Source organism: Haliotis cracherodii, unplaced genomic scaffold, assembly GCF_022045235.1.
Source record: "Haliotis cracherodii isolate W230 unplaced genomic scaffold, xgHalCrac1.p SCAF_11, whole genome shotgun sequence".
NCBI lineage: Eukaryota > Metazoa > Mollusca > Gastropoda > Lepetellida > Haliotidae > Haliotis > Haliotis cracherodii.
In genome coordinates, this window is record NW_027266266.1 from 7,177,532 (window position 1) to 7,205,419 (window position 27,888).

General features: G+C 41.8%; 1 protein-coding gene across 1 annotated transcript; it reads right to left on the bottom strand.

Annotated features, from left to right (window-relative positions):
* Positions 1 to 7,808: 7,808 nt before the first annotated feature.
* Positions 7,809 to 27,741, bottom strand: LOC139456164 (uncharacterized). Its single transcript, XM_071237718.1, has 2 exons — positions 27,493 to 27,741; positions 7,809 to 11,609 (listed from the first exon to the last, which is right to left on the bottom strand). Exon 2 carries the CDS (start codon positions 11,177 to 11,179, stop codon positions 9,497 to 9,499), a length of 1,683 nt encoding a protein of 560 aa, XP_071093819.1. The 5' UTR covers positions 11,180 to 11,609; positions 27,493 to 27,741; the 3' UTR covers positions 7,809 to 9,496.
* Positions 27,742 to 27,888: the final 147 nt, after the last annotated feature.

A 27,888-nucleotide genomic window follows, 5' to 3' on the forward strand; every position in this document is an offset into this window, starting at 1 on the left:
TTTTTGTTTTGACTCAATTATACTTAATATGTTTCCGTTGGGCTCCAATACGTACATTTTCCTTTGACATATATCCTAACGTGACAACGGCGAGTTTTTCGTGTATCGTCCCGCGACCTTTCTATCAACATGGCTCTTTTCGCACCGTATGCCAGTCACGATAGGGCAACATAGCATGAGAGGGGTCTTGGTTTGAAAAGATATCATAATGTTAATCTCACCACAACGTTTTTAATTACGTAATAAAACCTACATTTAGGTGTGGTTAAACCCCTAACGTGTTATTCAAATCGCGAATACCAAAACACCGTCAACCTACCGCTGTTGGCGGATCTCGAACCACACATTGTCCTGTTGCCTCCTTTGTGCGATGCATTCGTCACAACTCGCCCCTTTCCGTAACCTGCAAGAAGACTCGTCCCCCTATCGATGAATGTTATGTGCGAAAATACGACAAACCAATCAGAATGCGCGTTTGATTTCAAGTTGTTCATCAAAGAATCCCTCAGAAATATTTTTTGATTTTACATATGTCTTGCATCTAAAAATATACCCAAGACACAGTAAAATGTATTCAATCCTACTGTATAATTCCGCATGCCCCGATGTGCTTTAAATTGCATCTGAAATATATATAATATATGGGGAAATATATGTGAACCATTACGCAACGAGTTGACAATTGTTTTAGGTATGCCCGTTTGCGCTAAGACGGAACCCGGTCGCAAAAATGGCCACGAGAGGGGCACGAGTCGCTATTCGGCTTGTCCCGGAATAACACGAGTTGGTCACGAATGTGTGCGATGGTGTCGCTCTCAAGTAGCTTTATGAATTAAAAGGTACATGTGTTTGATTCAACTCCATTGACATAATACATTTTGGTTACACACAGATACATAGATACGTTGGTTACAATACATTTGTTAAGACTTGGTAGGTACAGTCAGTTCAAACATAAATATCTTTTCAATTGCCTGGGTGTGAACGTGTTTATTAGCCTTGTGCGACGTGCCTTTCATATTTCATAACCAGGTTTAGATCTTTGGCCATCCCGTTGAGTTGCTGATATAAACATGTTACGACAAGACTAAAAATAGTTGAAAATGTGTATATATAGATATACCTTTATTGATCTGAAAAAGACTTTGTGTCGTGTTACGGCAGACAAACCCAACAACGCTTGTGTTGTGAATAGCAAACTTTGGCGTATGAATACAAGGCAATGATATCGCCATCAAAGCAGAAGAAAAGAGATCGCGGTAAAGGGAGTTCTCATCAGACGTGTGTTTCTAGTTTTTTGTACGTGTATATCTAGTGTGGCCTCTTCTATGTACATTCGTATCGCCTTGACACAGATATGAACACAAACTCCCCCGTGTCAACACTTCTACTAGGTGCTATATACGCACACCCCATCGTTTGAAATAACAGAATATACCTCGATATACAGCTATGCTACGCCATCCTTACACTACGTGACGTACACCGACAATATTCTGCAACAGAGCTACGATAATCAAATCGTGACTTATCTACGTTAAAACGTTGATAATTATTGTAAAAATGTTCAGATTTTTTTTTTCATATTTAGGTTACGATGACACACAATCAGCTCTCTCATACTTTGAAGGGGCGGTGGTGTAACTGGACAGATAAAGCCTCACATCCATTCGTGACCAACGCGTGTTATTCCGGGACAAGCCGAAAAGCGACTCGTGCCCCTCTCATGGCCATTTTTGCGACCGGGTTCCGTCTTAGCGCAAACGGGCAGACCTGAAACAATTGTCAACTCGTTGCGTAATGGTTCACATTTATTTCCCGAAATATTATGTATATTTCAGATGCGTTCAAAGCACATCTGGACATGCGGAATTATACAGTAGGATTGAATACATTTTACTGTGTCTTGGGTATATTTATAGATGCAAGACATATGTAAAATCAAAAAATATTTCTGAGGGATTCTTTGATGAACAACTTGAAATCAAACGCGCGTTCTGATTGGTTTGTCGTAATTTCGCACATAACATTCATCGATAGGGGGACGAGTCTTCTTACAGGTTACGGAAAGGGGCGAGTTGTGACGAATGCCTCACATCGTCACGCCGAGACCCCGAGTTCGATTCCCTATGGTTACAATGTGTGAAGCTCATTTCTAGTGTTCCTCCGCCGTGACCTGCTCAACCCCAGGAACTCGACGGAGCATCAGCATAGTGCAGCGCTATTGACATATACAATTAACACAGAAAACATTTTGCTTTTGTTTGTTTGTTTGTTTGTTTGTTTGTTTGTTTAACGCCACACTAAAAAATAGTCCAGCTTAGTGACCGTGGGCTGTACAAAACGAGTCTCGACTAGACGATCCAGTGATTGATATTATGAGCAACGATCCACATCGTCGGGTACGATGACACGCAATCAACCAAGTTACAGAGCCTCACCTCCCAGTCCATTTCGTCGCCTCAAACAATCAGCATAGGTTCCTCAAGTTCAATTCAACCCTGGAACCCCCTCCCAATCTTCCCGAGGCATAAAAGTCCAGTTTCCACCCTTGCCGAACTAGGCTGGTATTATGGAGTTACATTTTGGCTGGACTAACGAGTCTATGCATAGTTCAATCAAAATCGCGCAACGAAATCAAAATCCGGTTCGTAAACTGTCGTGCAGATTTCGGTCGATTGCAGGATTTTGGATCTTGATTATCAAGCAGATCGTCTTGACTGGGCGCCGCCATTTTGTTTGGAGCAAATGCAAGTGATACGAGAGGTTGAATCTGATTGGTCCGTAGGAGAGGCTTAGAAGGGACATAACTGGTAATAGCCACTGGTGGCGCTACGATCGAGCCCAGTAATTCCAGCCTAGTTCGGCAAGGGTGGAAACTGGACTTTTAAAGTCAGTTAACTCTCTTGCCTCGGGAAGATGGAAAACCCCAGGGGTCAATCAACATGTACCAACTGATCGGTAGAGCAAAACAATGAGAATAAAAGCGACACAAACCTTTCTATTAGCATAACACTCTGACAACAGAGTGGATTTGACGATTCCGACTATATCGTGAGCATTTGTTTATGAATCACTATCAAATAGTGGCGTTACCAGGTGTTCGCGAAAAGGTGAGCGTATCCTGCAACTGTGGCAAGAAAGGTATACTATTTTCTAAAGCACAATGCAATAATCGAAAGCCAATAGTGAACTCCTGCAACTATCTTTCGTGTTGCGTGTTTTCTCTCTGTCACCCGTAAACGAGTACGTACACAACTAACTATAGGCTGAAATTATCGCCATTCAAGCCTAATTTCACAAAGCGACTTTACCGCTAGGACGGGCACATGTCTATGTTTATAATAACGATCACGATTTTAGAAAAATAAGTCCGGGGTTTGTTCAGTCTTTTTCGAAGTTACTTGTCGGTAAGTATGCAAGACAATATATATTTATATTTATTTTAGGTGAGGTATGCGAAATTACTAATTGTTTGGTAGTAATCGGAAAGACAATTCATTTTCGAATTTAGTTGTCGGTAGGTAAGCAAGACATCATATTTATACTTTCTTTTAGTTAAGGCATGCGAAATTACAAATTGTTTGATAGTAATCGAAAAGACATTTCATTTTCAAAGTTAGTTATCGGTAGGTAAGCAAGACATTACATTCATACTTTCTTTTAGTTTAGGTATGTGATAGTGTTTGATAGTAATCGAAAAGACAATGCCATGAAACTAATGGGGTCTGAATAAAAAAACAAACATGTGAAACTAAAGGGTTCCAATGAAAATACCAATTAGATATGAAACTGGTAATGAGACGGGAGGCGAATTGAAGCATCCATGAGATGAGGGATCCAGTGTCAAGTCGAAGCTCTGAGCGAAAGTATCAGTTGTAGAGTGTAGGTAGAAAGCGACTAGAAGGCAGTAAACTGGCCATTAACCCTGACGTAAATGATGCTGTGTCACGCGGCAGGAGGGGGAGGGGTGTAAACAGTGATACGCTAGAACAATACACCTTTGTTTCACCTGGTAGCCGGTAGGTACTTGTGTGGGGACGTGAAACATTAGCGTCGGAAGTAAGTTGGTTATCACTCCATAGTTCGACATCGCACTCAGACACACAACATATATCACACAAATACATGCACAGTGTATCAAACACGTAGACACATCATGTCACACAAATACACACAGCGTATCACACACATATACACACATACATCATCATTACACACCACATACACATACATCATAACCATCACACGTCATGACACTGTATACACACACATTACATACATGACCTTCCCGTTATTATATAAACACACACCATCGCCACACACAATACACACACCATAACATAGCATAGCATCACACACACACACACACAAACACACACACACACACACACACACAAACACACACACATACAAATACACTCATCATCACAAAAGACACACATGTTCACACACATACACACACGCACCATCACACGAAACATACACATCATCACACACACATACACACACCGTCACACAAAACATATATATCATCATACACATAAACACACACTATCACACAAAAGATACACATCATCACACACATATACACCATCACACAACTCATACACATCATCGCACACACCATCACACAAAACACACACACCATCACACAAAACATACACATAATCATATACACACATACACACACCATCACACAAAACATACACATCATCACACCATCACACGAAACATACACACACACCATCACACAAAACATACACATCATCACACCATCACACAAAACACACACACACACACACACACACACACACAATCACACACATGATCATCCTACTATTACACACACAACACACACAACCAAAGACTCCCACCTTTACACACACCATACACACATGACCACCACACCATGATACACACACCCGCACGCACACACACCCCCCCACCCCCCCCCCCCCCCCCCCCCACACACACACACACACACGCACACACGCCCACACGCACACGCACGCACACACCAACACACACACACACACACACTTACACCTCATAATGTAAGCACAACCACACCTCCTCATCCCCCAACCCCTTTCCCCCTCTAAAGGATCATATTTTACATCAGCCACGGTGACGTGCAGGATCCCCCGTGAAACTAATCTCATGTAGCAGATGCCTGGTGTCTTGTATCACCTTTCTTCGTCACCCATACCTACAGCTTAGTATCAGTTGTGCTTTGTGTCCATTACTTTGTTCCTGACATCATTCGCCAACGACATGACATTTAAAGTACGTCAGTATACATGTATATTTGAACAAAACAGGCAATGCGGATACCTCTCTTAATCATTGCTACAAATCTGCAAACACAAATCAACATGCCACCCAGCTCATACCCTTCATCAATATGGGTGAGTTGTCTCCCCTAGTAGACAGGATCCACAGTTCGCTGTTTCGAATCCCATATGATAAAAGTCCACGATCTTCGTCACTTTCCTGCGTGAAGTTGACAATCCTTTGTGTAAGTAAATATTTCAATACGGCGTCCAACCCAACTCGCTCTCAACATTAGTAAGTTGAGTATACAAATTGTCAAATTTCGCCTTTCTCCCCCTACGTGTGGTCTGTGATAAACGTGACCCACCCCACAAGGGACGGATTTACTGGTGAGAGTAGGGAGAACACTACAGACAGCCTGCTGTGTCATAACACCCCCCGAGGTAGAGGTATTTAGGAGGGGATATATATTATGTTTCTGTATATTGAGTAGGTACGGAGAGGTCAGGTGACCTGATCGGAAAACTCCAACTCAGATATATATATGTACAGTTTAATATATGTAGTATTTATTATATGAGGATGCCAGGACGTATGTCTGTAAGAATCTCTTGGAATCTCGTGAAGTCTCACGTAATCTGGTACAGGAGTACCCGGATGCGACTCGAATGAGAAAAGACCCGTGAAGATCCGGGGTAGAATAGGTCTTCAGAAACCCATGCTTGCCGTACAAAGCGACTATGCTTGTCGTAAGTGGCGACTAACGGGATCGGGGGTCAGTCTCATGGACTTGGTTGATGCATGTCATCGTATCCCAATTGGGGAAATTGATGCTCGTGATGTCAATCACTGTTGTCTGGTCCAGACTCGATTATTTACAGACCGCCGTCATACAGCTCGAATATTGGTGAGTGTGGCGTTAAACAACAAACAAACGAAATCGAATGAGAAAAGATTATATAATGAGTGTGTTGTTAACAAAATAGAGAGGCATAGGTGGTCCAGTTGTCATTGGCGCTCAAATTCGCTGTGCAGAGTTGCGTCCCTTAGTCGAGCCAGAAACCTATGATCATGGGTTCGAATCAAGGTTGCCTCTGATTATGTTTCTAGGTTTGTCAGCACCATACCGTGCTCGTGGGTTTCATTAAAGTGGTAAATGTCAAAGACCTGCATCATTTCGGGTTTTCCCTCTACATCATGCTGACACGTCATAATCCAGAAATACTGTTTAAAGCGGCGTTAAAAAAACTCACTTAATACAATAAAAAACTCTTATCAAGAAGAGAGTAGGTCTGCTACATGCGCATTGATCAATATCCTGAGTTTGACCGCAATACATCCTCAATCACCTGACACGCCGTAATATAAGGGAAATATTTTTCAATTGACCCCTAGCCTAGTAATAAAGAACGAGGGTTGCTCTTCAATGTCAAGGAGACCGATTGTGTCATTAATGAGTAAAGAAGATTGTATTCAAGTGCCTCGGAAGCCTTAGATACAACTTCTTCTCCAGTGTTTCTCCTAATTTCCTCTTCTTCCTCTCGTCTACATATCAGTAGCGGGTACGTGACGTCACGTTCACACAGGCATATCTGCATTACACACAGTAATGGTCGTGTTCGTCAACACACAATGGAGAGAGGTGAAGGTGAATTGCCTATTCACACAACTGTTTCAAAGTTAACCGCTCATTTGCCTACAAATGGTTAATTTGTGTAGATCGGTGGAACGTGATACACAGCAGTTGCTTCTTAAATGCTAAAAGCTGAAACGAGTTTCAAATAATTCCAAATTACCATTGACGTATTAGAAGTAGTTTCACACTGCCTGTCTTGGTAGCAACACTCTTGATTTATCATTTACAAACGTCACCATTTAATAGGGATTCGTCAACATATCGTCGGAAATATATCGTCGCTAATATAGAAAGGGTTTGTCCTTAATAACCTGCATTGCAGCTATCAGCTAAATGTGAGAGGAAAGTCCGAACTGACGTAAATCTATGACTAAATTATGACATAAGGATATTCCAGACCACAAGCTACCAAGCCAAGGGCCTATCAAGGCCAATCAACTGTTCGAATCATACTCGGTGGATCCTGGCACAACTAAGGGAAGCAACTCCAACTTCTTATCAATGTCGGTCATCTGGACGCTCTATGGCTGTCATGTTTTACCTTAACACCTGGTGTCATTATTGATTTTAAGTTATCCTTTATTATGTCACCACTCTCTCGCCTTTTACGCCCAATGGGATCTCTTTCGGCAGATAATCGAGACTGGTTATTCTCTAGCGCTGACACTCAGATTCTCCAAAACAGTAGTTCCTCATCCGAAACTTCCATTATATAAATACCATGAGTATTGAGTTTCCAGGAATCGTCCAAAACCGAATCATTTATAACCCAATCTAGAAGATTGTGCCATTGTGTTCCTCGTGTTGCATAACATAAATAACGATTAATCAATGATTATATGCACGACATGATAGCTTTGCGTGTATAATAGTCAATAACGACACAACGACAGACTGTGATCAATGATGTTTATACAATGTCACAGTGTAACAGGTTAGTTTGCTAATGCAAAACTCGCATATTGCAATGCCTCTGGACTGTTTCAAATATCTAACAAATAATCAATAATAGAAAGATCGATAAACCAAACAGACATTTATAAAACTAACCTTCTAGAAGGACTGTTGGTGCCGTGTTCTAGATGTCAAAAGTTGTGTGAGTATGGTTTTACGCCGCTTTTAGCAATATTCCAGCAATATCACGGCGGGCAGACCAGAAATGGGCTTCACGTTGTACCCATGTCGGGAATCGAACCCGGGTCCTCGGCGTGACGAGCGAACGCTTTAACCACTAGGCTGGCTACCCGATCGAGATTGGGACAATAGCTGTCACCGTGTAATCGTTAATTGTTTTGTTCATATCACTTGATGTACCTTATAAAATCTGAGCTAAAACGGCCAACAAAGTTGATAGGATTAACAGGTAACACTAAAGTTACCTTTAAATGTAAATAGCTTTTCACAATGTATTGTTTCACTTCATAATAGTTAAAGCATTCCTTTTCGATTTATGAGACTATACATAGTTAGACGATCTAGGTTGTTCAGAGTATTATACAGTGCAACGCGTTACTGAAAGACGGTATACGTGTATATGTAATCAGTCTGTATATATGTACATAGGTATAGTCTTTAACACACATAAATAATAATTGCCATTTCTCAACGGCACGTCAACGATCTCGTTGAGTAATAAATAAATTTGAGTTCAGAGTCAGACACTGTCCCAGGTTGCTAATGAACCATTCAATCCTTCCAAGTCCTTCACGGGACCTTCTAGTTATAGTCTGTACTTAAGGCAACTCTGCCTCGACGCATCTGTTTGCCGGGTGTTTGCACGCCTCGTGATTTTACACGCTGACGGCTTCCAAATCTCGTGATTTAATATGACGATTATCCCTTTTGAGTACAGGGAGCCGGGAATGATTCACTTGTTAGATTAGTTTGATCTGAGATTAGGGGAGGTTTCAACTCGAGGCTAAATCTCAGCCTGTCCAACTAAGTCCCGTGCTATCGCCATAAAGAAGTCAAATTGCAGTACGGACAAAACACATTACATAAACAGTCTGGTCTGTTCAGCTTGGTTGAGAATGGCGTCTTCAAGTTGATTAACCCCTTCACTGGTGGGTTTCTTAACCCTCCTGGTCCTGTGCATGACGCCTCATGGCTCATGACGCCTTCATGGGGCCGAACAATGTCCTACAAATGGTCCAGGTGAACCGCTGCTGTGTTCATTTCTACACATTGTCTTCTCTGACGTCCGCGCGAATACGTTACCCAATCACACACATTCTTTTCAAACGTTTCTCAAGTCACTTTTATATAATATGGAATTCCCTGTGTAGGATGTTTTGATTTTAGCAGAATATGTAACTATATACACATTATGTTCTGTGAATATATAAATACGTCTTTGTAAGTGATTTTACAAGCTGCACTTCAATTATTTACAGAACACTTCCCACACTGCCTTATATCCTGAGAATGTAACTTGTTCGTACACAACTGTACAGTTTCGTCATCATTGTGTACACGCTCCACACAATAGTCACACACGAGATTTATTCTTAGGTCAGGGTTAATAAACGGTGAGACCTATACGTGTACGTGTTCGTTAGAAATACATTAGTAGCTTTCTACACTTCACCTGTACATGGAATTCCCCCTCTTTACTCTGGGGTTGTATACATCCATATATTGAACGTCATTCCCCATATTCTGGGATCTCCTTAGATCCCTTGGTCCCCCTGCTGACACGGAGCTCCCGAGCTCCCGTCTCAACTCCGTCTGAGGATAACTTTTAGTCAATTCCTCCCGTGTCATGTATTCTGAATTAGCGGCTAAAACCTTCCTCCTCATTTCTGGGCCCATGGTTCTGTCATAATCAGCTGGGGGGGTGTCCTCGACTGACGGGTACATCACCTCCTCTCGTTCGTTGCTCCCTCGGCTCCCTCTGGAGCCGTCGCTCTTGTAGCTGTTGCTGCTGTACATGGACGACTGGGACGTCTGACGACCGTGCGCGACCATGCGGGGACTGTTGGGTCCGCTGTCGCCGTTGTGGGAAGGGTTAAGCCGACCATGAACGTTGCTCTCGGACGCGTAGTGGTTGTAGCTTGACGACTTCTTCAACCCCTCATGTCGTCGCAGTCCAGGGCTTCCCATGTCGCTGTAGTTCTCGGTACTGTGTTGACGTTGAAAGACGTCATTGCGACGGAGAGAAGGACTGTTAGGGCCGTAGCCGTTGAACTCACGAGAACTCCTAGGGCTATCCAGGTCTCTTGAGCTGACACTCCTTCTGTTGTTAAGGGGACTGGTTGGCGATGGAAAGGGGTAGGTGAACTCTTGTCTTAATTCAGGAGCAATAGGGTTAACAGGCATATTTTTATCAAATCCATCTGTATATTCAGGTAGCTTGCTACCAGTGTCACTAGTGGGTGAGTTCAAGTCTATTCCACTCTCACCTGACCCGTTGCGCTCCCGACCACCAATAATATCCATATTCAAACACCGTCGTTCCTTCGTCCCAGCCAAATTCCCATGCTGTCTGTGCACGGTATCATAGTCTTTAGGCGGAAGCAAGAGCGGAGCATCCCCGATTTTTAACCTGAATTGAAGTTCATCCGTCACAGAATCAAAATGTTGCACGTCTGACAAGCTCTGAAGGTCAGGGTCAATTTCATCGCTACCGAAATGGGGAGAGTCGTCGCTAAAGGAGCTGTTACTGGCGGCGGAGTCAGCTGGGGACTCAACAGAATGTTGAGGGTCGCTCATCCCATCAGAGTTGTTCAAACCTACCATTTGACGGCGTGGGTCCTCAATCTGCCCTTTCTCGGCTAAGTCCTTCTCAACCTGTCTGATCCTCACGGCGTTCACGTCCGTGATTTGGTTAATCATATCCACAAAGGTTGCAGCCGTTGCAGCTTCGTCGAATCTGTACACGTGGGCATGGACGTAACGCTGTGTCCGCGGCATGTACCCGAGGTAGATGATCGCCACTGTGTCATCTGGCCGGCCGTCCGGTTGGATTGACTGAACAGCGAACGTCACGTCCCGGGAAGGAATAGTCGGGAACTTTATCTTCTTAATACTCCTCTTCTTCTTCTCCTCCACATCCTGACTGATCTTGACCTCCTTCTTACTGACCTGGATGGTCAGTTTGGGAGGTCTTTCCACATTTTGTTGTCTCTGGCGCAGTACTTTCACCACCGGCTCCGTGTACCTTTCACCCCGGAGACCATTCGTCTCCATCCACCCCAGAAACTCAACATAGAAGTTGGCCTTTTTAGACAACAAGTCTTTTGTCCTGTTTCCTGAGAATAATGACATGATTAAATCCAATCAGCACAATCAAAGTTCACACTGTAACTAGTCCGGCCTTTCGCTGCGGCCTTCGGTAGTCAACTACCTCCTCTCATCCAACCTGGCGGGGCGAGTTGCCAACCGTCACTCGAGCGTTAACAACACTGAAGATATACTGCCGACCTAGCCAAGCGAGGGCTCCCAGCTACCTCTGTGCCTGTTCAAAGACTGTAGAGGACTTCAATAGTCAGCCGTTCAGCTGCGGCGGGCGGATCTGTCTGCCCAGTTGCTAAGCTTGTTCTTTTCAGCCACGCTCTGCCAGGTTCATTGAGACGCTCCCCCTGTTCTGTAGCGCAGGGAGGAATGTTCCCTTTCACTGTCAGGTTAGGTGTCGGTAACAAACCCGGGCCAGGTAGCCTCACGATGTCGCAATCTGCCTGTCCCTAGACGCTCCCACCTGTTGAAAAGATATACAAATAGTTGAGTACCCGATATTGAATTCTCAGAACATCTCACTTGCATTTCTCAGAAATGTTAAAAGGGATCGACATGGCTTCTCTCAGAAAACTAAATGGGCGAAGAGAGTTAATATGTTACCGATCAAGTCACGTGACAATCGGGGACTTCATCGAAAGATGTTAACAGTTTTATTCATCATCGCTGGATAAAGTAATGAATAGGGGCATTTTGTAAATGGAATATTTTGTAAAAGGGGAATTTCGTAACGTTTTGAAATATTTCCAAGCCTGAATAGACAACAATATGGATAGACAATGTTCGCCATATGAAGTTTTACCGGTTGTATTCATAAAAGTGAAGTGTTGATGGTTAATCCGGTTCGAACGCGTAATAAGTAGTAATAAGAATTGTACATATAACGGGAACGTTATCAAGGTTCAAGGCAGGTAAATCTTTCAAGTAGTTTCTTTTTACATGCAGATACTATGCAAATCGTGGAAAGAATATGATTTTTGGCACTAAAGGATATAACCTAAAACAGATGTAATCGACAGCTCTACATTTAGTGACTCAACATAGAATTCTCAAATCAGTCCACAGTTTTGTTGTTAAAAGCAAAAGATTCGACTTGTACTTATAATAATATATATCAAATGTGGATTATATATTGAAACTGTGACACTGTATTCCTTTAGCTCGGTCACCATTAGTTCCAGCTTACGGTAACAGACTGTATGTATACTACTTATTGTACATTTGTATTTAACACGCACGTGTTTATATCAATTCACCAACTGAAATTTGTTTTTCCTGGAGCGGTATTTATTTAAGCAATGTTTTGCTAAAGTCTTTGAAAGGCATTTAGAAGTGGTACACACAAGGAAGAAAATTTATGGATGTCAACTTCTTTATTATGAGGAACACAACGTTTCGGAGTATATGCTTACTACTTTATCAGATGATGAAGGAGTGAGCATAACTCTGCAACGTTGTGTTCCTAAGAATAAAGAAGTTGACATCCATAAATTCTCTTCCCTTATGTTTTGCTTGTTTATCAATCATGATTTCATTTATGAAATAAAAATATGTTTAAACTATCTTTGACTTCATCATATTCAAATATTTATATTTGTTCGTGACATTATCTTTGCTAATGACATCAATATGGGAGTTTTACGTAACATAGAAGCGATAGAGCCAGCTGAATTATTACTCAACAAACTAATACATATTACTTATATTTAAGGTTTTAATAATTAAGGCCAAATTCCAGGTTACATGAGGATAATATGACTATGATTGGTTGGAGTTGACATATACATATACATACAACTGGTTATCGAACAATTATATAATATTATATTTGGAAACGTCTGTTCATTAACTTAGCCCAGATGGCTAACTGATTTATTTACCCCGTACGAGTCAAGGGAGGGAGGGGTCCAAAATACCAAAATATCAAAATCCTTTCTCGGGGGGTGGGGGGAATTGTCTACAACATACAACATTTTGTTTTCAAAAGGAGGGGGCGGACCTCCTGGAGCGCTCCCATCCCACACCCACACCCACACCCACACCCACACCCACACCCCACACCCCACACCCACACCCCACCCCACCCCACACCCAACATCCACACCCCACACCCACACCCCACCCCACACCCCACATCCACACCCCACACCCCACACCCACACCCCACACCCACACCCCATCCCACACCCCACACCCACATCCACACCCCACACCCACAACCCACACCCACACCCAAACCCACACCCCACACCCCACACCCCACACCCACACCCCACCCCACACCCCACACCCCACACCCCACATCCACACCCCACAACCCACACCCAACATCCAAAACCCGACACCCGACACCCCACACCCCACACCCCACAACCACACCCCGCGGGATCTGCCTGTGCGAGTCGCAATAAACATTATGTAATGAGGATTGTAAATTCGAACAAAGTACTTCTTTATACATTGTTTATAAGACATCCGTAAAACTGACAAGAAATGACTGACCAAGTTAGCTTTTGTCAATAATAAGGTAAATGTATAAACAAACAGGATGGCATGGTCCCTCGACGTCTACAGGCGATATAGCTATATACACATATATATACATACGCGGGCACAATCGCAGTAGGCCACCATAGCATGTATTTGCATATTCACAATAGACTGGCATATCAAATATTTATCTTCAAAGGTGAATGGATCGCTACCAGCAGGCTGTTGACTGAGATACCAGCAGGTAGCCCACAGCCTTGGAAACCTGGCTGAACAAACAACACTCGTAGTTATCATGAATATATTATTTTAACACCCTTAAAGAAAAGTATGAAAAGCCAGGTGAAGAACTAAACGCGGTGACAGTTTGTTAAAGGGGCGAGGACGCCACGAACGCGGAAGTTTGCATAGAATGTTGTTTATATCTTAAATATTTCAAAGAACATCGTGTCACATTTTGATCTACAGACGCGAAACAAGAAGCTGAACATAAGTAGCTGACATTCGTCACCACTCGCCCCTTTCCGCCCCTTTCCGTAACCTGTAAGAAGACTCGTCCCCCTATCGATGTATGTGCGAAAATACGACAAACCAATCAGAATGCGCGTATGATTTCAAGTTCTTCGTCAAAGAATCCCTCAGAAATAATTATTGATTTTACATGTCTTGCATCTAAAAATATACCCAAGACACAGTTAAATGTGTTAAATCATACTGTATATTTCCGCATGTCCCGATGTGCTTTAAATTGCATCTGAAATATATATAATATATGGGGAAATAAATGTGAACCATTACGCAACGAGTTGACAATTGTTTTAGGTATGCCCGTTTGCGCTAAGACCGAACCCGGTCGCAAAAATGAGAGGGGCACGAGTCGCTATTCGGCTTGTCCCGGAATAACACGAGTTGGTCACGAATGAAGTAGCCGAGTCAGCTGTTTTGAAACTGTCACGTGTCAACACTTCACACTAATCGCCCCTTAGTGTTAATTAGTCATTGTCCTCAAGCACCGAGAGTTGACGGAAACAGATGTCAGAGAGATCGATAACAGAACATTTAAAAAATTACTATTCCACATCAGTGAATGAAATGTGTGCCCTAAGTTTGCAGGTGAAGCTAATGCTGATTGAAAGACACGTGTTCGGAGATAGAGATATTTATAGAATTCAATGGCACGTTTCAATTTTCACATTCAAGAAACTTGAAACGTCTTGACAGTGAATAACACCAGGTTAGATTTTCGAAGCGCTCACAATGTACGAACTATGGTCGAACAATATTAAACCTTAAGTCAACATCGCCACCTACTGAAGTCACGTGTTCGCATTCTCACACGGGTCTCCTACAAAGGAAAATTGCGTTCCGGTACTCTTTGTACTAAAATTAGAGAAGAATGTTTGCGGTTGTGAAATAAATGCTGTGGCAATAAATGTACGTCATTTTGCAACTTAAACATCTTAGGTTGACCGTCGAATGTTGTTTGCTTTGATCTCATTAAGTTCAATGTCCTCATCATCATCATCATCATCATCATCATCATCATCATCATCATCGTTTTCTATTTATTACCGAATTCTCAAAAGTTCAGCTCCCTCTTTAGCATTATATTATAAATATTATTGTCATATAAAAATAATTGATTATTGTCCTTCATAGTATTTTTTAGTATATTCCAAAACAATTCCGGTCAGTACACCAAGAGTGGGCGTCACACATTCTACACATGTAGAAATCGAACCCAAATGTTTGCAGGGGCGAACGGACACTTTAACCACAAGGCTACCCCACCGCCATGAAAATCTCATACACACTGACGGGACTGGTGAGCCCATCCCATTTGTAATATCAATTTACGTTATAAATAATAAAGTAATGTTTTAGGAGGGGTTTATTATCAACCTTTTTCTTAAAATAAGTACTAAAAAAGATCTGAGCACAGTGGGCGTACGTGACTGGACGTATGAATGGACTAATATCCTCACTGGTCACCACAGCACCGTGACGCTAATAATTAATATCATCATAATTATCATAACAGGCATATTCCAGTGTGATCCATTCATCGCCCACTCACTCTGGGCGGACGGGGGACACGCATGGGGGACGTAAGCATTCAGTTTTGGAAACCATCAATGAATATCCCCGGTGCTTCATTAACTTCTTATTATTAATACATGCATATCTTTCAACCATGCTCATTCATATTTTCTAAACGACATAATTTCAGACCCTCGATGACCAAGCGTATTCTCTCGGGGATATTGTACAACGTATAGCAAATGTTCCAAGGCAGATAAGCACGGCTTTTGTAGTTTTCAATAAACCAGACCTATATAGGTGTAAGGACACGCGATGCATGGGTGAAGCCATTGACGGGCCGTCCTGACTAGCGTGTATAGTAATGTCCCAGTACGTCCCAGTGTGGGACACAGCGTACTGATATTCAAAGTCTTCATCCCGGGAGGTTTTATTTGTTTGTAGACAAAACCATGATTCGTGGACAATGATTCCATAGTACTTGTAATTAACCCAAAGGGTATTTCAGGTCAGTGGACTATGCTTGTCGTAAAACAGTGTGGTCTGCTGATTGATGGTGTGGTGTTCATGCTATCCGCCACTGGTTTTCCGCCCAAAGCGTTTACATATCGCCATGTTATAACGAGAATATATATTTTGCGGCGTAAAATAATACTGACCACACTCACAGTACTACATAATATCAATATGTCCGTTCTTCGTTTCATTAGTACTATTCAATACATCGACATATTAATTTACAAGTGTTATTTTTGACATCTGATTATAAAACAGACAATGAATTATAGTTTACAAAACGCAATTAAGTTTTGAAAATGTGAGATTTGAGAATGCTAGCCATGAATTTCAGTTTCATAAAACAATTTTCAAAGAATATGCTTCTCAAAAATGTTAAGGACCACCCGATTCTTTCATATTACTGTCATTAATCTGTCATGGCATGACAGATTAACTACAATAAACTTCGGTTATAACGAACACGCTTATAACGAACTTACGGATATAACGAACTTACTTTTTTGGTCCCGACTATTTGCTGTAGTTATGCTGTATATATATGCTTATAACGAACTACGGTTATAACGAACTAAAATTAGTAGTCCCTTTGAGTTCGTTAAAACCGTACTTTACTGTATAGTGATATGAAAGAAATTGTGTGGTTCTTGGCATTTTTTTTCTAGTATAACAAGCAATAATGTGGACTATGCAGTATCCAATTTGGAAGGGAGGTGAGATAAAATTGGGTTAATGTCGCGTCAAGATTATTGCCCTTACATAGCCAGCTTGAATGGAGAACTGCATAACTGGTTGTTCTGACACCCAGAAAGACGTATGCTACGGTTGTAAGGACCAGATAAGATTGGCCCCCATGGACGTGTGTATATGCTTATCTTTTATTGGTTTTATCGGCGAGACTACAAATATACATAGGTAATTAATTATCTACTTTGTGCCAATAGATCACTAGAGGGGCATTTTATGTCATCCAGGATCGATAACTTTCACACACCTCGACACGGAGCTATGTAGCAATATGTCATCTCGCGTCAAAATCGGTTAACCCCAAAAGCCAATTCTAATACTTTTGATACATTTAGCAAGCAATCGCAAACTGATCGTATGATAACGTTCTATCATAACACTATGACATAACACACTGTAACACCGTCCAATTATTAACCCTTAAAGTTCTCGGTTCTCCAAATAACTATTCTTCACTTGTAATAACGAGCACGTGAATAAACAAGTGAATGGTTGCATGTAATTTTACACCGCAATATATACAGAAACTATATCACAACAGCCTTAAATAATCGATTCTGCGCAAATACCAATTGTTGATTCAATGGCCTGATGACAATCAGTCAAGCGGACATTGTAACCATCGGATTCGCATTTTTCAACAGTCCTGGCAAGTATTTAAATACATATACCGTCAACGCAAGAGACTAACCAGTCTCGATTATCCGCAGAAATCCATTTGTCTTAATGGGCAAAACAGCGGTGAAAATTCTACGATAGAATCACAAAATATCGGGGATGACGCCAGGGCCCACTTGCACAAAGCGATCTTAGCGCTAAGACTATTGTAAGCCTGTGCTAAAGTATGGGAGTTACGGTCATCTTAGTGCTAAGATCGCTTTGTGCAAGTGGGCCTAGGTGTTCGTGAACCTATTCTAGCATTAACCCATTCTTGCTCGAAATCCCCATGGAATGGGTGTGAATATGCCTTTAAGTCTATTCTCTTATCAGCAACATAGGGTTTAAGCCTTATATTTTCTTCTCACGGGGACGCAAAGGGGATCATGACATATATCCTGCTCTTCGTGACAGACACAGCCTTGGTATCGATCTCGATCGATACTCAATACGACTGGTTTTGCAGAGCGACCCAGTGCACGGTCGGTTAATTAACGCTTGTTGACAGGAGTGAGCGTACATGGCACAGGTGCCAAGACGTCCACACACAATTATTCTTAAACAAACGTACGTTAACAGAACAGGGTAGCCACAATTACTGTTATCATTAGCTTCAGAAGTGACATCTGGAAAAACGTGTCCACCTTAATGGAACCTTCTGATTAATATATGCCCTGGCGTGAAAGCAAGGTAACCCGTAAGACCACTTCTCAAACAAAACAGTTGATGTTTCCTTAGAACGAAAGAGCTTTCTGAAATAGAATGGTTGTATAACCGGTTTATGTTTCAAAGAACTCGGCGATCAGTTTTGCATGGATGGCCAGAGACATGAATCAAGATGGAGTTAGGATATAATCGGATATATTCGGGAATAAGAGGCTGGAGTCGGGCGGTTGTAGTGGATTAGAATCAATTGTTTATATCGTTTGGAAGTGTTCACAAAGACATAATCACAGCCTCGGCTATAGGTGCATGAATCCGTAACCAAAATAATAGCGCAGCCTTGTGCCAAGCACCGCCCGTATGTTACGTGGGCAAGGTCAAGGTTGAACTATGTTTTGAAGTGGTCATTTCGAATTTTCCAGACGTCACTATGTACCTATGGTAACGTACGCGTTCATGATATCGATTCGACTTAGAAATGACTGTTTTTGTTCGACACAGTATAAACTGACGGGCTAAAAAATATAACCTTGAAAATTTGATTTGGCCAAAATATTACAGACGCTCTCAAAACGCTACCAGACTGTAAACAGTCGCCGAAATACTACATCCTTACTATGATACCCGTATCAAATACATCACCATCGAATAACCATTTCTTGTTTGTGTCATTGTTAGCCTCCGTCAAACATGGGTGTATTACATAACATTAACAACAGTCAACGCCATCCTTGATTATCTCGTTTACTAACTCTACATTCTTTTATGAAGATTCTCTGATCCATTTCCCTCCTTATACCTGTTTGAACCGATTCGAATAGTACGAGGCTAAAATTAGCCTTCCAATCAAATTACTCCCACGAGCGACAGACATTTTGTGTAAAAGTTAGAGCTTGCGTTCTACTTCAAAACGGTAGACGACCCAGATGAACCTGTGTGGACCAAGGTATAACAAGTTAACCTTGGCTGGCCAATGTTAGCTCATGCTAACTGATTGACGTCATACTTTGGTTAACCTAACTAATGAGCCCCTGGGATGCGGGACTCTGGCTAGTAGCCAGTGACGTCATCGTTAAAGCTAATTAGTTTCATTTATTGATTCAATCATCAAAAAAAACTTTTGAATGGATATCATTACTTTGTATTGACAGTATAAATGTATTCTGATGTGCGTTGATATAAATACTTTGGAATTAAATAATGCAAATTTGGTGATGCTTTTGATGACTTTATTTTTTTTAAAACTGTGTCGTTAATAAACCTTCCTAACATCTGATATCATGATCACCTGGTGTGTTCATTAGTTCATTAACACATGCTTGTAATATAGTCGGAATCGTAAAATGGACTGTGCATTTAGCTGAGGGCGGCGCTTCAGAGCAAAAACATATTTTTGGGGCGAAGTCAGTGGCGGGTGCTACTGGAAGAGCATCTCATGGTTACCCTTTCTGTGAACACCTGGTGTCATCACTGTCTGTGGTCCACCCATAATTTTCATCACTCTTTTGTCGTTTGCTCCCAGTGGATCTGTTCCGGCAGATAATCGAGACTGGTTATTCTCTGTCATTGACGTTATAAATTATGACCACGGCAAGGGTTTTGTCGCTCATAACTACTTAAACGAATTGGGTAGGCTTTTAGAGTCCTAAATGCCACGGTAATTATATGTTTATGGTACGGAGTATGTGCAGTGTGTGGGAACATGACTGTAGCAGCGACAACCTACCCACCCAGACGGTACATGTAACATCGTATACGATAATTCGGTGATTCATCACTGGAGTGTGAAGTGAACTGGTCGATGTCAAGCATGACCCCGCGACAAGTACATATGTTCTTATTCTATAACCGTGACATTACACATGTAAACATGAACGTCTTGATAATTATACAAGGTCAATGGGTGTAGACATCAAACTTTGGGGAATCGAACCGGTTCAACGCTTTAGTTACTTTCCTCCCCTACCCTACCGTCCTGGGTCATAGTATCCAGTTTGCTATGCTTCAGGGGGCACGGGGGGCCAGTTGCCATAGGCGAGGCAATTAACTGTACAGAGTTGCGTCCCTTAGGCACGCCAGGAACCTATGATCCTAGGTTCCAATGACGGCTCGCCCTGATCATGTTTCTAGGTTAGTCAGCACCATACCCGTGCTCGTGGGTTTCACCAAAGTGGTTAACGTCAAAGACCTGCATCACTTCGGGCTTCCCTCCCACATTAAGCTGACACGCCGTGATATAACTGGAATAAACTCTCCCGCTATGCTTCAGTGGTTAACTGTACTTAACTTAATTGTTTGCACTCAAAATCCTTTGCCGACTTCACCAACAAGGTGTAGGAGGTTTATCTCTATTGATCAACATCGATTTTGTTCTCTTGGTATTGATTTGTGCAGATGTTAACGATTGTCCTGAACGACCTATTCTCTCCTTTACAGTGCGCTATCTATAGAGACGGAACATCCCGTCCAATGACCCAGTTTGGTGTATTGTTGTAGAATAAGTCATTTTCTTTTTTAAAACAATTTTCGATTACAATAGTGTGGAATACCCTTAGAGAATAAGAAGGGTTAATATTTTATTAAAACAAACAGTCAACCTGACTGATTTGCAAAGGAGCATGGCTATGATTTATAACAAAATGGTTGATAATTATTTAAAACCGAAGAATCGGAGGTGAGGTAGCCTACTGTCAAAGCGTTAGCCCGTCCCGCTGAATGCCCGAGTTCGATTCCCAACATGGGTATAATGTGTAAATCCCCCGCGGTGATACTGCTGGAATATGTTCAAATCGGAGTTTATAAAATTCATTCAAATCTAGACGGGCGCCAAAGTACTATTCACTTATACTTCTCATCAACTGTTGTTGTTTTTAAGACATCTAGATTGCGCAAAGAGTGCCATTATTAATTTACTATAGTTTTACTGTTGAGAGATTCTTCAATTTAAAGACCTTCTTTCCCATCGTGAAATTCGAACCTGGTGATAATCCATTTCATTTGTAAACCCGATCTTATTGTATCCAAACATCGATTCTGACACCACTCATGAGTGAGTGAGTTGGGCGTAACGCCGCTTTTAACCTTATTCCAGTTATATCACGGCGTGTCAGCTTAATGTGGGAGGAAAGCCCGAAGTGATGCAGGTCTCAGACGTTTACCACTTCGGTGAAACCCACGAGCACGGGTATGTAGCTGACAAACCTAGAAACATAATCGGAGCGAACCGGGATTCGAACCCACAATCATAGGTTTCTGGCGTGCCCAAGGGACGCAACTCTGCACAGCGAATCGCGGCGCCTTAGACGACTGGGCCAACCGTGCCCCCCACCACTCATGAACAACTGTATGTTAATAGCTGTTTAGGACAACGCCAGCATATAATATAACCTAATTATTTGATTGTCACGATGTATAAAACCTCTCAGTTATCATCATGACTTGGAACTTAATTATTCATTATTTGACATCCCCTAAATCCTCACACGTAACGAGACAAAGCAAAGGTCTGAATAGAGTATTACTAAGTTGTTAGTGACTCTCGATTACGTAACCTCCGTGAGACGCACGGGGGCATTAATGCCACATGGCATGATACGGACTTACCTGATACCTCCCTTCACGTGTTGTGACAAGATTGTACATGAATATTACAGCTGTTATCTGTATTGATATTTTCTCCCTGCCCTATCAATAAGAGTGCAGTATGTTTGAGTATGTTTAAAGCTTATCGACATACATGTTGATGCATATCGGTGTGCCTTTCTTACGAGTCAAGGTCGAGGTATGTGTCTGTATTATATTGCACATAGGCCGTTATGATACTCAAGTAAAATATTGTAGTATTTCCACATAACAGGTTTTGTTTGTTGTAACAATTGACTTGCCTTGGCATGTGTTTAGACGGGTGCCACCCGCGGGGCAGGATACGCTCACCTTTTCATCGTACAATGGATTGCTTTTATCAGAAACGTTTATGATTATACACAGGATTAATTTATTTATTTCATTTTTTTTATATTTTTTTTTTATCAAATTTTTTTTTTATCAATTGTTTTTGCTTTTTTGTTTGTTTGTTTTTTTGTTGTTGTTTTTTTTTTGGGGGGGGGCTTTTTTAAGTGCGTGTGTGTTATTGTGAGTGTGATACAGCAAAACCTCGCTAGTCATCATGTTAAAGTGCTTGCTCGTCACACCTACAACCATGGGTTCGATTAAAAAATTGACACATTGTGAACAGACCCACTCTGATGTCCTCAGCTGTGTAACGGTTGGCATATTGCTAGAAGCGGCATAAAACGATACTCACTCAACCTGTGTTATTTAATTCAGAAATGACATGCCATGCAAAGCTGCCATCATACCTAACATCAGCACTATACCACTGCTGATTGCATTCAAGTACAGATGGCCTGTTATACAAATAAATAACTGTACATCGTGCTCGTACAGCGAGATGGTCTGTGCAGACAAAAGCCAGATACAGGTACCAAATGTCTGTTATATTTTATCTAAAAGTGGCAGCAATCTTATCTAACGAGGGCTTGCTGAAGTACCCTGCAAACACAAACTGCAGTGTTTACATATTAAGTAGCATTTAATACACCAGTAACGTGCGTCGGGCTTCCCACCGTATACACATGAACGCGTTCGAGATATGCGTCAACCGACGGAATTTCAACAAATACGATTACAACCAAACAAAGCGTCTTCATACAAACTAGAATATACAAGTTTTCGCCCACGTTCATTTTTCGTACTTTCGGATAAATAAAGATATATGCTTGAGTCTGTCCCCATAACTATTTTGAGACTGTCCCTATAACTATTTTGAGACCGCCCCTATAACTTTTTTAATGAAAGCCACTTTAAGTCCTGTTGAGGAAGTTTTAAGGTGACACCAAAACATCTGTTTCCGATTCATTTGCTTAAAAATGCATGTTGATCTTTACACGAAATAGTCCTAATCTCATCCTCGATTTGTCATCTGCCCTTTCTATGATGATAAACACCCTGGATTCATTCGCCATGTTAGTTTTGCGGAAGTGACGTCAGTATCTCCAGCTCCCCTGTCACTAACTTATCCTAATACTTTCTCTCGCTTGTGAGAGTTATTTGATTGGATGGCTATTTTTAGCGTCGTTTCATTCGAATTGGCTCAAAAGGAAGCTGTAGTGGCGATGGGTCTATCATAATAGAATTATCAGTAGTAGTACCCAGGTACTCAGGTATCCAAAGTATGCACTCTTACGCGAACTATCTGACAGTAGTTTCTCCTTGTGCAAATACTATATTTGTAGAAGTTGGATCAAGATCACTTATCAAAGCTTCTGACGTATTTCTGTTTACTGTGAAATGCCTTCAGTCGGGACCCCGTTAATCAGGACACCCCCACCCCCCACACACCCCCACACACCCCACACACCCCACCCCCCACCCCCCCCCACCCCCACTATTACGGACGATTACTGTTAATAACGTTGTCATAAACATAAGTAACATTGTTCTGCAACAATAAATCGGTAATCTGGAAATTTGATAATCCGATCGATTTAAACCGATTGTGCCCGGACTAACGACCTATAAGAAATACAACAAACTACGGTTATAGCGAACTCAAAGGGACCAATAATTTTAGTTTGTCATAATCGTAGTTCGTTATAGGCATACATACAGCATATGTACAGCAAATTGCCTGGACCAAAAGACCAGTTCGTTATAAGCGTGTTCGTTATAAACGTAGTTTACTGTATAGTGAATGTGTATAGTTGCATTGTGTTCTTCTTGTTCAACGCGAGTCTGAACAACAAAATTCACTGTTTGATCTAATCACCGATCCACATGATGTCAGTCACTGGATTGTCTGGTCCAGATTCGACACTTTTCAGACCGCCGTCATATAGCTGGAATATTGCAGCGTTAAACAACAAACAAACAAAATGCAACTAAAAACATCGTTGGAATACGACGTGAAGCTATTACTAGGGTGTTTGTAGGTCCCATATTCCGATTTGATAGATTTATGAATAGCGGAGTATATTATTGGCTAATCTGACCTACATTATGCGCGGTGCAGGCGACATGTGCAGGCTTAACAGTAAACTAGCACTACATCAATACATCCCTAGTATCATAGTACATGGGTCATGCGTTGTCTGGCAGAACGCACAGGTGTTGCCTGGTCTGAATCTCAATCTACAACAGCTGACGAATTTATTTCACCAACCCAATACAATACATGCATATCTATTGACTAGGAACGGTATTGCGGTATCCAATAACGTTTTATGTTCAATGTCCCCTCTTCCGTCACTTACTGGTGGTCGTGGAATGTAGAAACGTCACTGTCTGTTTTGAAATATTGCTCGACATATCGATTAGGTATTCATTTGAAATAAAACCTAAATTGAACGATGGGAAGGGGTATGAAAGACACTGTCTATCTCTCCCCAGAACACTTCTCCTTACTCTCCCCAATACAGCTTAAGCCACGGGGCAGTGGGGTAGTGTTGCGGTTAAAGTGTTCGCTCGTCACGCCGAAGGCCCGGGTTTCCTTCCCCAACTGATTACAACACGTGCAGTACATTTTCCCCTGCAGTGATATTTGCCAAAAGCGGCGTCAAGCATATCCATTCAACCATAAGACCCATTCACTCATCAGACACTGCAAAAGGCAGTGCTAGAAAATACGTGCAAGACGTTGCTCGTTAATCTGTACACGACATTGCTCAAGAATCTGTCCAAGAGACTACAAAATACATTGTCCAAGACACTACGAAGGACACTGTCCAAGACACGACAAAAGACACTGTCCAAGAAACTACAAAAGACACTTCCAAGACACTACAAAATACACTATCCAAGACACTACAAATGACCTGTCCAAGACACTACAAAAGGCACAGTCCAAGAAACTACAAAAGACACTGTCCAAGTCACTACAAAAGACACTGTACAAGACACTACAAATGACACTTCCCAAACACTACAAAATACATTGTCCAAGACACGACAAAAGACACTGTCCAAGACACGACAAAAGACACTGTCCAAGAAACTACAAAAGACACTTCCAAGACACTACAAAATACACTATCCAAGACACTACAAATGACACTGTCCAAGACACTACAAAATACACTGTACAAGACACTACAAAAGACACCACCCAAGACACTACAAAAGACACTGTACAAGACACTACAAAAGGCACTGTCCAATACACTACAAAAGACACTATCCAAGTCACTACAAAAGACACTGCCCAAGCCACTACAAATGACACTGTACAAGACACTACAAAAGACACTGTCCAAGACACTACAAAAGACACTGTCCTAGACACCACAAAAGACGTCTGGCCCAGGTGTATATCGGGGGGGGGGGGGGGGGGGGGGGCGTGGTCATGGGGTCAAGGTCGGAGAAAGGGGGGGAGAAGGTGACCAGGGTGAGGTGACACTTCCATTCCCTCAGCACATCAACACAAGCATTCGTCACTGGGGAGGAGGGGGTCATTAATTATCCGGTATCCCCCCTCTCCTCGTTCCTTTGGTCTCGATATATCCCAGCAGATAAACCTACTTGAGTCTGACGAGGGGTTGTGAGGGAAAACTCGTACACAGTCGGATTATCTCTCCCCAACCAACCAAACTATCTCCATCACTCGTAAATTCGGGAAGTCACTATCTCACTGTATGGCAATAGGTCAGAGAGAGGGTGCGCGATGACCTGAGAGAAGGGAGTGTGTGTGTGTGTGTGGGGGGGGGGGGGGGGGGGGGATAAATAATATCAAACGTCCTGGTAAGGCTGGTTTAAAATTAAATAATTTATAACCATAATTTATGATGAATTGCATCAGCACAGCGTAAACCTTGTGATGTCGCGTTTCAACTTGCACGAGAGAAAAAAATGTATAGATTGTCTTATCATTGTCTTCATCGTCTCACCTCATGAGGACAAAACAAGATGTGAAAGAAAACTCCCGTCCTCACATTTTAAGTTTACAAACGTCTTCATATATTTTTTTTTCCTGTTTGATAACTAAAGACAATCGGTTTGAACGTATAGGAATCGTCAGAGCTATCTCGTTAATTGTGTACGATCCGTGTTCGTTACTTCTCGTTCCGTGTCATTTCGTATCCTGGTATGTTGGTATCCCGGTAGTTTTGTTAGACTACGGTCGTTTAGTTACCGGGATCCTCCTATACTGGATATTGCAGAGGTATTGCATAATGGTATCTATTTATTTCGATTAGAGTTCAGTGTGACCACAGGTTATCAAGGGACAAGGGAAATGAACCGTTACTGTGTTTATAGAGAACAAAAGATGTGCTCAACAATTAGTGCTCAGACTCCCCGACATCAAAAACATAAAATATCGGTCTGTCTGTCTGTCTGTCATTGGTGTACTATACAGACTCATAAACGTAACCACTACCACAGACATATTTCTATTTCTATTGTTCTATTGTTCAGGGGTCCATTTGGATTCTATTTTGTATTTTGTGTATATAGTTTTAAATGATTTTTTTTTTTATTTCTGGACTTTAGGTAGTCTACTATTATGTAATCCCTTGGTATATTCTGCTAAATGAGTAACCAGCCATGACTTCTATTGTCAGCTTCTAACGTCAATACCCACCTTTGAAAAAATATACTAAATAAGTCAAATGCATTTATCACATGATCTTACTTGTCTGTACATGGTATTATTATCATTAACACTTCAACTACACGTAGTCGCATGGGTAAAAATAACAATGTAACAACTGGTATATTCTCTGCGTACATAGTATCTGGGTTCCTAATAGAACGTGTACTGCAATGCACTATAAAGGGTATTAATTCATATTAAGTTTTAAGAATTATTTGTGAACGTAGTAAATCGATCTGTTGAATGAAGTCAGAGCATGTTATCTTTATGCCTGATTTCTCGCAGAATGATACAGTTTGGATAATATTACACATATGGATAATAAAACTACGTGACGAAGGTAGAATACCGCTTGTTTAAGAGCATAAGTCTGTTTGAATCTGCATATTGTCGCATCGAGTGATAGCTCTCGTCAGAATTTCTGCACCGCTTCGGGAGATCGTTGCCATTGTCGCGGAAATAATGGCGTTGTGTATGCTCCCGAAGACATATCCTCCAAAAAGATCAAATCTTAGACTTATCAAAAAACTATAAAACGGATCTACAACTTAAAATCACAAGAAATTACAAACAATTCCTAACCTACCTGTAATGCAATGAAAGCGGCTCTGCTCGGTCCGTATACCTCGTTCGTCCGGTCAGAATGACAACACAATGTGTCCTTTTGAACTCAACTAATTGTCTCCAGCGTGCGATCACGATGTCAAATCTATTCTTCTACAGGTGTAAGCGCCTGTTTCAGCCTGAGGGGACCCCTAAACACAGCGTTGGCTCTCTCAGGTGTGGGCAACAGTGAAGTCGAGATACAACTGCTTCAATCTATACGACCAAACGCCCGAGGTTGTCTGCCACACGCATCGTCCTGGCGCGCGGTGTGTTCTGAATGGTGGATCTCGGCGTGGGGACAATTGGTTTTTTTGTGAGCTTACCAATCTCCACAATACCTGTAATAGTACAGTCTCACCCATGCAGGAAGGCCGAT

Coding starts and splice junctions, on each gene's coding strand:
- LOC139456164 (XM_071237718.1), bottom strand. CDS start 11,179: ATGTCATTATTCTCAGGAAACAGGACAAAAGACTTGTTGTCTAAAAAG.